The sequence below is a fragment of the Acomys minous genome, assembly GCF_964271855.1.
Source record: "Acomys minous genome assembly, chromosome: 15".
NCBI classification, from domain to species: Eukaryota; Metazoa; Chordata; class Mammalia; order Rodentia; family Muridae; genus Acomys; species Acomys minous.
In genome coordinates this window covers 99,145,032-99,158,898 of record NC_140497.1, presented here as the reverse complement: position 1 = coordinate 99,158,898, position 13,867 = coordinate 99,145,032, and the positions used below count along the sequence as shown (strand labels likewise).

Genomic DNA, 13,867 nt, shown 5'->3' with positions numbered 1-13,867 from the left:
AAGACTTTTGTGTGCACTATTTGTGTGTGTGCACGATTTCAACAAGTAGACATCTTACTAATTTGCCTCTGGCTCAGCCAGGTTAGGGATTCCTGTGCCTGGAAGCTACAGGTCTAATGATGGGCTCTGCTAGCTCCTCCCTAATCCCCCTCCCTCCCCTGGGGTGTGGAGAGCCAGGAGAAGTTTCTTAATCATGGGAGGGGGGTACAGGGAACAGGAACGTGGCATCCAGGGAAGTTGGCTGGACAGGGTGACTGACTCACAGTCACAGGACTGAGGCCCGAGGGGGGGGGATGGTGCAGGGGGGGAGAAGGAAAGTAGTCACTCGTAAATGGTTTCCTCTTCAGATCCCCTCTGGTAAAAGCCACCCCACTGGAGAAGAGGTCACAAGAATGAGGGCATAACCCCTCTAAATGCTGATGCGGTCCCAAACCCAGATCCTCTCTCCTCTGGGCTCCTAACCCTAACCCCATCTTAGGGAGGGGGCGGGGTGGACGGGGGTAGCAGAGGACCATGAGGAGAACAGGGCCCAGAGGCAGAAAGCTCAGTGTGAGAGTCTAAGGCAACCAAGCCGCCACACACACTCCGGTTACCACAGAGAAACCAGATTAAAATGAAGCCGTTGGGCTGCCTCCAAAGGAAACTGAAGTCTCAAAGTAGAGACCTTCCTGCAGGCCCCAGGCAGCCAGCAGGGCAGCTGAAAATCAACAGGGCTGTGTGCCCTTTACTTGGTGGGCGCTGCGGGGGTCTGGGGGCCGCTGGCATGTGTGCAAAGTTCATCAGTCAAATCTGTTTTCCCACACCAGCTGGCACAAACGATCTTCCCTCCAACTTCCTCAGGCTTCCCTGAGTCACTGCCCAGCCCTAGGCCTGGCAACACCCTGGCCCTGTTCCCCCATCCACCCTCAGCAAGAGGAAAAGAGGAAGAAGCCTGCAGAGATTTGATGCTCTGAGATGCAGCTTCATACTCAGGCCCAGTCTCAAGATGGGTGGGGGCGGAGGGTGGGGGCAGGGTGGGAGGACCTGAGAGAGCCTCTCTCCTGGCTTGCGTTCCCTTACCACTTCTGGGAAAGAAGTGTAGTGACAGTCCCGGCCCACCCATGGCTGGCTCTCCTCACCTCCCCAAAGGCCAAGCAGCCTCTGTCCCATTGAGCGGCCGGTGAGGAGTTGTCGAGAACTGACGTCCATAGCCAGCTTGGCCTCCCCTTTGGTATTTTTGCAGCTGGAGGTTATTAGACCCAAGCAAAACTCCTTTGTTACCCAAGCCCGCTCTATCACATTATTTTCTTTCCCAAAGTTCAGATTCCTCTGCTCCCCGCAACTCACCCCTACCCCCCAGCAATCCCCAGCCACAGGCTACTAACTCCAAAGCCAGGCAGGGAGACAGAATGTACTGGAAGGGGGTGCCATTCGTCATTGCCCGTGAGCAGACTCTGGGGTACTAGCCCTGGTCCGATAGCCTGAGCCTTTGCCTAGAGGAGCTAAGTACTCCTACTTCACAAACCTAGACGGTGTGTGGGCATGATGGACAAGCTGGGCACAGTGACAAACATTTATTTATAACCCCAGCACTGAGAAGGTAGGGAAAGGAGTGTCAGGGGTTCAAGGCCAGCCTTGGCTACACAGTGAGCTCCAAGGCCGGGGTGAGGGTGGGGGGTGGGGTGGGGGAAGGACAGGATGAGACAGGACAAGAGACTTTTTGTCAAAACAAAACAAAAACAAAATCCAACCAGAGGCTGGAAAGATGGTGTGCTGCTCTTTCAGGGAACCTGGCTGTAGCTTCCAGCACCTACATCAGGTGTCTCACAGCTGCCTCTGCCTCCAGCTCCTCAGCATCCACACACACATGATGCATATAAACTCACACAGGTGAGTGTACATACGCAGACACATAAATTAAAAGTGAACAAAATCTAAAAAAAAAAAAACAAAACAAAACAACCAACCAAACACAGGAAGCTGCACCCACCCACCCAAACAACCCAAAACACAACACAGCAAAGACCCTGAAGGGTAGCGGCTGCTTGTGTTTCTTGTCCGGGAACACCCTCCTGCCCTCCAGAGGCACTCTGGCCAAAGGCGCTAGGCCCCTAAGACAGCTCTGACAGACCCAAGGAGAAGGAGGCACGCATGCGTGCTGAGGGAGAGATTGGGTGGTGGACGGGCATTGATGAGGTGGGGAGGGGAGATGGGGTCCAGTAAGGGATGGGGGGGTGGGGGGGTGGGGGAGGACTTGAGCAGGGTGAATGGGAAGACGGAAGGACGCTCATTCCCAGGCCCTAGAATAGACCTGGGCGCTGGGGGTGGGGGTGGGGGGGTGAGTGTGTGAGTGTTTGCAAGCGCTGAGTTCCCCTTGTAGCTGCAGCTCCAGCCCTGACATTCAGTTGGGCACACACAGCTCCAGTTCTTCTCAACTTCTCCGTCACCCACATTGCTCAAGAGGTATTTCTTAAGCGGTGGCTGCTTTCCCAGAAACAACGGCCCCCAGCAGACTCCCGAGAGCTTAGCTTCGGTTACATGGCTCCGGCCGCTTTTGTGAACTAAGGAAATCTGCGTGCAGGAAAGGGGGTCTTTGTACCTTGAGAAAATATCTCCAGATACATCCACACGCCCAAAGAGGACAGAACAGGCACCAAAGCCTCTTAATGATGAAAAGAGCCCCGTTTCTCCGCTAGCTACATCCCCAGAAGACACACAGGGATGTGGCCTTCTTTCTAATCTGTTCCACCCTTCCTCCAATGCTGTGCTCTGCCCTGGGTCCTGCTGGGCTCCGTCAATAGGCAAGTCACTCGACGCCTGCTTTCTCGTCAGTAAACAGGATGGTATATCTGGGGCAGGTAGCCCACAGCAGTCCATCCATAGCACCCTCTTCCTTAACCCCAGTCTTCCTCGCTGTCTCCATCAACCTGTGGCCTCCTGACGAAAGGTGGGCAATGGGGTGGGGCATGGGGCAACAACCACTCTTCTTGTCCCACAAGGACACTGAGAAGACACTTTCTCCTCAGAGTGGAAGGCACCCTCCCTACACAGATGAACTCCATTGTACACAGGAACTTAACCCACTCAAAGTGACCCCAGGAGCTCCCTTCATCCCTTCATCGAGGCTCCCACCTGACCACCGATGCCGGAAACTGTCTTTACCTTTCCTCTCTGGTGCCTCACACACAAGTATTGATTAGTTTAGCAAATATTTACTGAATGCCGACTCCTCCCTCTCTTGTTGCAGAGTCATCATCCCTTCCCGTCCGTTCTCTGGCCGTGGACACTGGCAGTCCCACTGAGGGAGCTGGCAGCGAGGCCGGCCTGGCCTCGTGTTCCTGTTTGCTACCAAATCCTGCCTTCAGCTCCTCGTGTTCCACCAGTAAGTCCAGAACTTACTGGTTACTTATTCCCTGAGTGCCCGCCCCACCCCCACCCCGCACCCCGCCTCTGCTTGTACATCCAGCCAGGACCCCACAGATGGAACGCCTGGACTCTGCTCTGACTGCCTGACTTAGGGTCTTGACATGATTGCGACATTCTCACTGGGCTCTGAGACGTCCGTCTTGCTGAGAACAGGGAGGACAGAGCTGGGGGGTAGGCTGGCTTGGGAGGCAACTTCAAGGAGACAGCCGGGAAGGAGAGGACAAGGCTGGATCTGGGCCTTGGATCTGAGACATAGGGCTGGTGCTGGCCCAGGGAGGAGGAGCAAGAAAGTGTTAGTGACTAGGAAACTGGGAAGGGGGGAGGTGCCAGGGTGTGGGGGGCCAGGACTAGAGGGTAGAGTGGCTAGGCTGCCCCATGCCTTGACACCCTGTGGGAGTCCAGAGGAGGTGGGCCTTTCAGATGTGACCTCTGGAAGTGTTCCATTTGGGTGTTTTGTGTAGGTTTATTTTAGATAGTTTTTTTTTCTCTCTCTCTCTCTTTCTTTCTTTCCACTCTGTAGCTCAGGCCAGCCTGGACCGCACTAACGGTCCTCCTGCCTCTGCCTTGAATGTTGGCACTGCAGGTATAAGCCATGCTGTCTAGCTTGTGAAGTAGTCTGTAAACAGTATGGGACTGAGAAGGGGGTAAGGACGCACTGCCAACTCCGCTTTCAGTTGATCGCAGACCGACCGAGGAGGGCTGCCGTTTGTCTCCCTCTCTAGAAATCCTGTGGCCATTTTAAAAACACATCTACCCACTACACACACACACACACACACACACACACACACACACACACACACACACACACACAAACACACACACCCCAAAAAGTGGAGAGAAGGGACAGAAAAACAAAGTTGGTCAGTTGGGCTTGGGGATTTGCTTTGCAACCCTGGCGCCTGTAGCATATGGGTCCTCTTCTGGGCCTTCCCGCCTCATGGGGCATGTCCCAGGAAGGACACCCCCAGAGACTCAGAAATGTCCCCTGCCCCCCCCCCCAGACTTCCCTGTCTCACACAGTACAACACGGAACAACGTCATCAAACACTATGTCCGCCCAGCACTCTCTTTGCAGCTTCACCGGCCCAGAGCCTCACCCTTCTTACAGTGGAGAGACCTCAGGAAGGGAATGGGAGCAGACAGGGGCCCTTCAGCTGAGGAACCCATGCTGAGCAAGGATGGGAAGGGCTCCGTAGACTGAACCACACACAGGGCACTAAAGAGGCAGAATGGGAGGGGCCACTGCTGGGCTCTGGAAATATCAGGCCTGTTGACCCTCTTGGGACTCAGTTTCAGAACTTTAAGCCTTTTGCGCATCACTTTCGAAATACGAATGTGTACGAGGATACATCAGGAGAATAAAAGCTCCTTTAACATATATGTGTATATAGTTTACAGTATTGCTTATTTACCATTTTGGAGGTCACAGCTGGATATGGTGGCTCACACCTACAATCTCAGCCCTCGGAAGGCCGACAAACGAGGATTGTGATGGAGTTTGAGGCTAGGCTGGGCTACAGAGGTTTGTTTTGTTTTGTTTTGTTTTGTTTTTTTATTATCTGATTAGGGGCAGAGAGATGGTTCACCCAGCAGTGCTAATCCTGGCGCATGAGGACCTGAATTCTCTTCCCAGAAACCACTTTTAAAAAAACCAGTTGTTGGGGCCAGGTGGTAGTGATGCACGCCTTTAATCCCAGCAGAGGGAGGCAGAGGTAGGCAGAGCTCTGTGAGTTCAAGGCCAGCCTGGTCTGCATATCAAACAAGAGACCAGCCAGGACTATACAGGAAGACTTGTCTCTCAATTTTTTTTTAAAGGTGGTCCTAGTAGTGCACAGCTCTTTTCCCTTATTTTCTGCTCTCGCCCATCGTGGCCTGGGAATTTTAGGTGTCCCAGTCCATTGGGCAGAAGTGGGTCTGAGCTAAGGCGGGAGAAGAGGCAGCCACCCCAGCCCTGGGTCAGTGCAACCCTGGGGCTAAGGGAGATGGATTCAGTAGCCTGAGCCATCAGAAGGAAGAAATAACGGGCCTTGGAGGGGCCCTCAGGAGGCTCTCAGGATGCAGAGCAGACTGGTCCCCATGTTTCAGGACCCATGTGAACAGGCTCCCTTCCCAGCTTCCTTCCTTCTTCATAGCTATTTCTGTTTGCAGAGGCCTTTCTGAGGCAGGCTTCCCCTATCTCCCCGCACCAGTAGGCTGTCCTCACTGGCTCCCCACCTCTCGATCACAAGGCATACACCCCAACTTTTTGATCCCCCACCCACCCACCCACCACCACCACCACCGCCTTGGGCTTGTCCCCAGGGGCCTCAGGGACGTCCTAGTCACTGAGAAGGTTGGGAGGATTCAGGAGAGCAGCCCTGAAGGACGGAGAAGGCAGAAAGTCCTTCATCCTCCAGGGAGCTAATTACAGGACAGCAGTCCTCTGTGCAGGTGTGTACCCTGGGCTCCTGGAGCTCCCTGACCCCAGGGCAGGCCTCCTCCTGAGGAAGGGGATGTACTAAGGGTGGGGGAAGGGAGGGTGCTACAGAGACACTTCCGACATTCTCAGCCCAGGGCCCATAATTAGTTTGTGGGATAAGAGCAAACAACCATCCTCAGGGTGACAGCCAGACACTCTGGCGTCAGGAGTGGAGGCGGGGACGAGGGAGGTAGGGAGGAATGGAAGCTGCCCCCCCCATCCCCACCCCAGGAGCCCGATCAATTCTCCCCTACAGGATTTCCCCCAAGAACCTTGGTCTCTTACAGATTCCTGGACTCTGCCCCAGAGGCCCAGTGAAGGTCCGAAGCCTCAGAGGCAAGGCCCATCTGTGTCCCGAGGGTGGCTACCCAATGTTACTTCCTGCTTCTCTGAGGAGGAAGTCAGGAGAATGGGCCAGGCCAGGGCAGAAGCTGAGAAGGTTCTCCGAGGGCATAGCCACCTACCCAGTGTACCACTCACTGTCTGGCCCTGAGGCAAGACTGGAGAAAGGCCTGCCATTGCCACGTCTCTTTGCCCAAGCGGGCCCACTGAATGAGACGGTGGGCAAGGAGCACTGACAGGAAGGACAGTCGCTCCAAGCACACCACGTAGGGCTCCTCAAGCTGCTCAGCCCTCAGGCACCCGGCAGCTCTCAGCCGTGCACTCCAGAAGAGCGGGCAGCCATCCAACCACAGGTGCGCCTTGGACACTAATAGCACCGGGCAGCTGGAGGCTGCTGTCCTAGCAGTATCCTGAGGGGGCTATCCTGAGGGGGCGAGGGCTCCTCTGTCCTCCACCAGCCCCTAAAAGGCCCCTCTCACTCAAATTGAATCCTCCATAACCTCATGGGGCCTTTGCTTTCTGTCTGGGAGCCTCACAGGCCCAGAAGAAAAGAACTTACAGACCTACTATGAAACCTGGGGGCATACCCAGCCACAGAGCGCATGCTTGGCACTTGCCTGTGAGGCCCCTGGGCTCAGCACCAGCAACAAAACAAAACTGTAAGGACCCAACCCAAAGTTCGTAACCCAAAGGCTCATCAGCAAGTACTGAAATTTTCCCCTAGCTCTCACTGCAGGCTGTCAGGGCTGGACAGAACAGCATCAACCCATTATGCAGTTTAGGGAACCACAGTTGAGGTAGGGAGTTCTGGTTCACTCAAGGTCAGAGGGCTAGGGACAGATCAACCACACAAGCCAGACACCTCCCCCTCAGCCCCGTGCGGCTTTCTGGGAATGCGACTGTTGACTCTGAAGCACTTTTTGTTTGTTTGTGTGACAGCATCAGAGCGGACCTACACTCAGCCACACACAAGCTCATCGCGTGAGAATGACCAGCACATCCTAACTGCTCAAGTGGCTGGTAGCTCCTCCCTTATTCTCATTGACGGCCACGGCCATGGACTGGAAATAGGCTCAGGGACCTGGCGTCTACCCAGCGGCGGGGGAAGTCACTTCTGGCCACACTCCTGACACTTCATGGAAGCCCAAACCAAGCCAGGCTCCAGCTCCTCAGCTATACTTAACACCCTCTCTCCGGTCCTTCTTGCTGTGTGGGAAGCCCCCTCCGCCGCCGTCTCATCAACACTCCTCTCCCAGAGATGGGACAGTCCCTGGTCTCTGGAGAGTGACCATTCATTACCCTCTTGGCCTTCATTTCTCCCGCGGCAGCCTCCCTTAGCCCCGAACCAGATGTGAACACGAGCTCAGAGCTCAGAGAGCAATGGAAGAATAGTTCTCTGCTCCTGCTCCAAAGAGGCATAAGCCCCGCCTCCACCCACCACCCAGTCTTAGCCTCTGTCGGAAGGCTCTTGATGGGACTTCTGCCCCCAAAGAGGGCTTAGGCTATCTAGTTTCTCCAAGTAGGGCCCGCCTTGCCCATCTCCCCTGCTCTCCCCTCTGAGTGACTCACGGTGCAGACTGAGGGAGATGTTGATGGTGTGCTCATCCACAAAGCCCTTCAGGCCAGGCATTCGGGCACACTTGAGCTGTGTCTGGGCAGCACTGTCCCCGACATGCACCCAGCACACGGTCTCGTTGGCGTAACTGAAGTCCATGGCTGTGGTCTGTCGGGTGCTGGTGGGCGTGATGGTAGACACCTGGGCCCCACTCAGGTACGTAGCTAGTATGTTCTGGGAGTTGGCAATCAGTAGCACTGGGGGCCGATCTACTGGCTCTGAGGATGGGACAGAGAAAGGGCAGTCGGGATGGGCCGCCTGACTGTTGAGGCCACTGTGCACTGGGGAGCTGCATTGCAGGTCTCCGGCTCTGCGGCCACAGGCACACCCCACTCACCATTCTTGGCCTTGCACGAGCGGTTGTCTGGTTGCAGCAGGTAGCCCTCCACGCAGCCACACGAGAAGGAGCCGTCTGTGTTGGTGCAAAGCTGGCTGCAGGTGCCATAGAGTGAACATTCGTCAAAATCTGCCGGGAAAGAAGAGACGGCAGAATTGATTCCAGTTCAGAAAGTGCAAAGCTACAGCCTGGGGTTTTGAAATTTACTCTGATCTGTCATGTGCACTGTTATCCTTCATTCAGAAAACACATTGGGCTGGGCAGTGGTGGCGCACATCTTTAATCCCAGCACTTGGGAGGCAGAGACAGGCAGATCGCTGTGAGTTCGAGGCCAGCCTGGTCTACAAAGTGATTCTAGGACAGTCAAGGCTACACAGAGAAACCCTGTCTCGAAAAACAAACAAAGAGAAAACACTCTTGGATAACAGGGCAGGTACAGAAGATGAATGAATTTGAAAACAGAACTACATTACTGCTTTTCATGAAACTTACATTCTGGTAATAAATAGAAGGGTGACGTTATAATAAAAGAAATAAAAGGAAAAGCTTAGGTTACAGGAGATAGTGTAATGGAAAAATGACTAGTGTGGTTGATTTAAAAAAAAAAAGGCAAAGAGGGACTGTGGTGTGTGCCAGTGGCAGGGTGCTTGCCTGACATGTGCAAGGCCCTGGGTCTGATCCCTAGCACTGCATTAAAAATAAAAAGCAAGGGGCTGCAGAGATGGCTCAGCAGTTAAGAACATTTACAGCTCTTCCAGAGGACCCAGGTTCTGTACCCAGCACCCACACAGTGACTCAACCATTAGTAATGCCAGTTTTGGGGAATCCTACGCCCTCTTTTCTGACCTCTTCAGGCACCAAGTATGCATGTGGTACCATGCATACATGTAGGCAAAACACTCATACATATAAAAATAAATATTAAAAAAAAATACAGAGCGGCTGGACAGATGGCTCAGTGGTGAAGAGCACTTGCTGCTCCTGCAGAGGACTTGGGCTCAGTTCCCAATTCCCAGATGGTGGTTCACAACCATAACCATCACCAGGGGATCCGACACCCTCTTCTGTCCACGGACATCAGGTATGAATATGGTGCACATGCATATATGTAGGCAAAACACTCATACACATTAAGAGGAAGGAAGGAAGCAAGCAAGCAAGCGCAAAAGGGCAGTTTCAGGAGCATGACTTAGAGAGGCCAAGGATGTAGCTGCCGTAGTAGAACCTGTGCAGACTTGAAGCAGGCAATTTAAGACAGAAACATTTGCATTGTTTGTGACAGAGGAAAATTGTGAACATCTTACTCATCAATAGGGAAATGGCCAAGTAAACTGTGGTAACACTCACACGTCACAGTGGTTTTTTAATGAATGAGGTAAATCGCTACATAGTACCATGAGGTGGGGGAAAAAATCCCTAGAACATACTGAGGAGTGGGAAACACTGTAAATGATACCTCCAGTGTGGCCTGCCTTATGGGAAAAGAACACACACACAAGCAGTACTTCCAATTAGGTTTTTGGCCAGTCCGTGTGCACAGTGGGGGTGGGGGCGGGCTTGCAAAGAGGCAGAGAACACTGCTAGGAGATCTGACCTCCAGAGAGATGGAAAGTATCAGAACCAAAGAGACTTTGTTAAAAAACAAAAAACAAAAAACAAAAACAAAAAACCCAAAAAAAAACCCCACAACTTTGTTTTAATCTGTAATGCTTTTTTTTTTGAGAAAGGTTTTCACTCTGTAGCCCAGGTTGGCCAGGAATTCATAGCAATCCATCTACCTCAGCTTTTCAAGTATTGGAATTACAGGTGTGAGCAGTGCCATCTGGCTAACATTTTAATTTTTTTCACAACAAAATTCATACGCCATCTACAATTTGTGGAAGACTTTTTAAAGGTCTGCTGAAAGCAATGCTTAGGGCTGGTAGCCCCACTATGCCCTGACTGCCCCCTTCCACCCTCGTTTTTAGCTTTTCCTCCCCAAGCCCAGGCCTGCTTCAACCCACCCGGCAGCCAGCCCCCTCACGCATACATCCCACACGCACACACGGTTGTGTTCACAGACCTTTGCACGTCTTGCCGTCAGCCTGCAGCTGGAAGCTGCTGTTACAGTAGCATGTGGCCCCACTGGGTGTGGGGACGCAATGGTGCTGACAGCCCATCCGAGAACAGTTGGCTCGAAGCTCTGCAGAAGGACAAGAGAGACACACTCAGGCCACCCCAAGACAGACCCTCCTCCGTTTCCAGTCACCCATCAGAAACCCCTTTGAAGACCCAAGACCCACCCTGTCTGAGAGGGAGGGAGGGGCTGGGGAAGCAATTGCAGTATTTTGAAAAGCCCAGAAAGGGCCAACGCGTCAGGCATAAGGTCACGCAGCCGACTGAGGCTTGGCACCTGCCTCTTCCTGCTCGCGCTCTGTCTCTGTCTCTCTCTGTGTCTGTCTCTCTGTCTCTCTGCCTCTGTCCCTCTGTCTCTCTCTCTCTGTCTCTGTCTGTCTGTCTGTCTGTCTGTCTCTCTTTGTCTCGGTCTCTCCCCCGCCCCCCCCCCTCAGCATCATGTGTGTTTCCCCTGGGGTGGGTTCTGATATCTCAATGGGATCAACAAGAAGAGACAGTGACTCTTGTCCCTTTATTGTGCCTTGGGTTCGCACCTAAGGGAGTTATGACATCAGCTCCAGCTGAGGATGAAGAACAGGCAGAAGTCCTGGTTTAAGTCATCTTTGAGCTCTATGTGTGTGTGTGGGGGGGGCGCCTCCGAGGGACCTACCCAGAGTCCAGATGGAGGAAGAGGAGGAGGGATAAAATGGGTCCCTCCTTCTGCCATGACCCAGTTCCACAGGGGAGACAGAGGGAGTAAGACAGGGGAGGGGAGAGGTGTGAGAACAGTGGGCCCCCCCCCTTCAGACCAGCGACCCAATTAAGGTCTTGCTTGGGGCCAGGCGACTAGGCCACAAAGACCCCTTTGTCCATGTGCCTCACTCCGCAACCTAGGAAAGAGTGGCTTGAGCAGCTAAGGTGTTTAGGGCACTAAGCCTGCCAGGGGGAGCTGGGATGAGGCGGGGGTGGGGGTGGGCAATCCTCAGTTATTCCTTCTGCCCCACTCTGACCAGAGAGCTCAAAGGTTAGCGCCTTTTGCCAAGGGTGAAAATGTTGCCTGCTGTGGGAAACTCAGAAGTCTTGGGAGGGACGCCCCTCATATGCTGGGGGAGGTTGAAAGTCAAGCTTTTGTTTGTTTATGAAACTAAAAAGGCGTTCAAGAAGGACACAGTGTTGCTCAAGATTGGCCACGGGGCGGGCCGAAGGTAGCCCAACGCTTACTTCCTGAGTCTCATCTCAAAAGCTCCATAAGAAATCCGTCAAAAGAAAGGAGAGGGAAAAAAAAAATTCTTCCACAAACTCCCTCGCTCCACAGTCCGTGCCTAAGCGAAGGGATCCAGATGTGTCTCCTCCCACAAGCAGATGTTTTCTGACATGTGTAGGACATATGACACTGGCCCCACCACCCACTCCCATGACTACCCTCGTCAAGGCCTGTCAAACACTGCTTGCTCCAGGCCCAGGGCCCAGGGCCCAGGGCTGAAGAGGAGGCTTAGTCTTTCTCTAACAGTCAGACCTGAAGCTGTGTCACTTCCCACATCCTCTCTAACTGCTAAGAAGTACACCTTGTCACAAATGTTCCTTCCTCAGCCCCAAATCTTTCCCTTCAACCAGCTCCGAGGAGGTACGCGCTGCTAGGAAAGACCAGAGTAGCTTCTGGACCCCTCTGAGATTTGCAGTTCTAGACGGAGCCTTCTAGGGCTGTTGCTGAGTTGGTGAACCAAACCCTCAGTCCCTAGCTATTTTAGCTCTGAGCCTGGCACCTGTGGTGCTCTACGTCCACAACTCAGGAGTCAGATAGGAAAGCCTTTGAAAAAACGAGTCCACTATTAAAAAAAAAAAACAGGAATAAAAACACTGGTTTCTCATTTAATGTTGAAAACTTACTTGAAAAGGAGAGACTTAAAAAAAAAAAAAAGGAGTGACTTATCCAAGCACACATAGTTAGAGAGAAGTGCCCAGTCAGGTCCAAAGCTGAAGCCCACAGGGCTGTGTGATCAATCTCCAAGGCCTGAGGTGCCCACTAATTTCACTGACGAGCCCGGACACTGGAGAAGTACAAGGCCTCATACCAACTAAGGCTCAGGGTCGTCCTTGGATGGTGAACTGGCCAGCCTACACAAATGCTGAGCCAAGAGATCACACATCCTCGGCACGGGAGAGCACAGGGGCCCTTACCTCGGCAGTGAGCGCCCTCGTCGGAGCCATCCATGCAATCGTGCACCCCGTTGCAGAGACGGGACATGGGGACGCACAGCTCGGTCCCCAGGCAGTTGTGCTCGTTCGGCTGACATCTCTGGGCTTACTCTGTGGACCTGTGAGCAAACCGAGACGACGGCATGACCGAGCTGCCTGAGGCAGCTGCCTACGTCTCTGTGCTGGGTGGGTAGGTGAGGAACAAACCAAGACTGGGATTTTCAGACAGCTGGACATCTTCGATCTCAAGGGTTCTATGGACCAGATGGACCCTTCTGCCTACAGCCGCACCGCTGTAGCTCACGGTAGCTACACATCTGGGGACAGCTGCGTGAAGGGGAAAGCTAGGGCCTGCTTCTAAATACGCCATGACTACTGGACGCTACAGCCACGCTAGCCTATAAATCAGGAGACAGGCAGAAGGCAGACGTGAAAGGTTTTGATGAGCTTAAGGCAACACGGTCCCTGGCAGAACGGAGCTCAGACGAGAAACAAAGACAAACCACCTTTCTTGTGCTCTCGGAGCACTGAGCTGAGTGTCAAGTGAAGCACTAAGATTAGACGTGAAGCCAACTCACGTACACAGCACCGGCCATATGCAGCTCTCAAGCACAGCACGGGTGCTAAGTCAACACCACATAAAAATAGTCTTTGATATATCAAATATCAAAAGAGGGCAAAAGACCTCTAATAATAATAATAATATGTTGAGTGCATCTTATAAAAAATATTCAAATTAATTTCACTTTTATTTTATTTTTTTAATTTTGTTTTTTTGAGACAGGGTTTCGTGTGTGTGTGTGTGTGTGCGCGTGCGCGCACACGCGCGCGCGCGCGTAGCCCTGGCTGTCCTGGAACTCACTCTGTAGACTGGGTTGGCCTCGAACTCACAGAGATCCACCTGCCTCTGCCTCCCTGAGTGCTAAGATTAAAGGCGTGTACCATCACCCGGTTTCTTTTTTTAAACAAAATGTGACTACTAGCCAGGCATGGTGGCCCATGCCTTTAATCTCAGCACTGGGGGGTGTGGGGGTGTGGAGGGAGGGGGCCAAGGGCAGGTGAGTTCAAGGCCAGCCTGGTCTACAAAGGAGTCCAAGACAGTCAAGTCTAAACAGAGAAACCCTGGCTCAAAAAAAAAAAAAAAAAGACTAATTGGAAATTTCAAAACTATATATGTGATTTATACTGCATTTCAAATAAACTATTATTTTAGAATTCCAACCCAGAGCAGACACCCAGTAGAAAGACCTGGAGAGGTCAGAAGTTGTGGCCTACAGACAACATCCCTCTTGACTTCCACAGTTGGATGGGAGGAAGGATGAGGTGGGAAGACACCCAAGGGTCCCAGCAGGTGAGGTACGAGAGGCTGCAACTGTGCTGGTGCAGGTCGAGCCAGACAGGTATCACCTGTGCAGGA

The 13,867-nt window shown here is 52.9% G+C and overlaps 1 protein-coding gene across 1 annotated transcript in view; it reads right to left on the bottom strand.

The window, feature by feature from the left end:
* The window catches only part of LRP1 (LDL receptor related protein 1), a 69,625-nt gene extending 57,056 nt beyond the window's left edge, over positions 1–12,569 (bottom strand). Inside the window, exons 1-4 of the mRNA XM_084759046.1 lie at positions 12,433–12,569; positions 10,223–10,342; positions 8,161–8,289; positions 7,778–8,041 (exon numbers count right to left, since the gene is read on the bottom strand). Of these exons, the coding sequence (XP_084615172.1) occupies positions 7,778–8,041; positions 8,161–8,289; positions 10,223–10,342; positions 12,433–12,499 (580 nt within the window). The 5' untranslated portion in view covers positions 12,500–12,569. The remainder of the gene's footprint in view (positions 1–7,777; positions 8,042–8,160; positions 8,290–10,222; positions 10,343–12,432) is intronic.
* Positions 12,570–13,867: the final 1,298 nt, after the last annotated feature.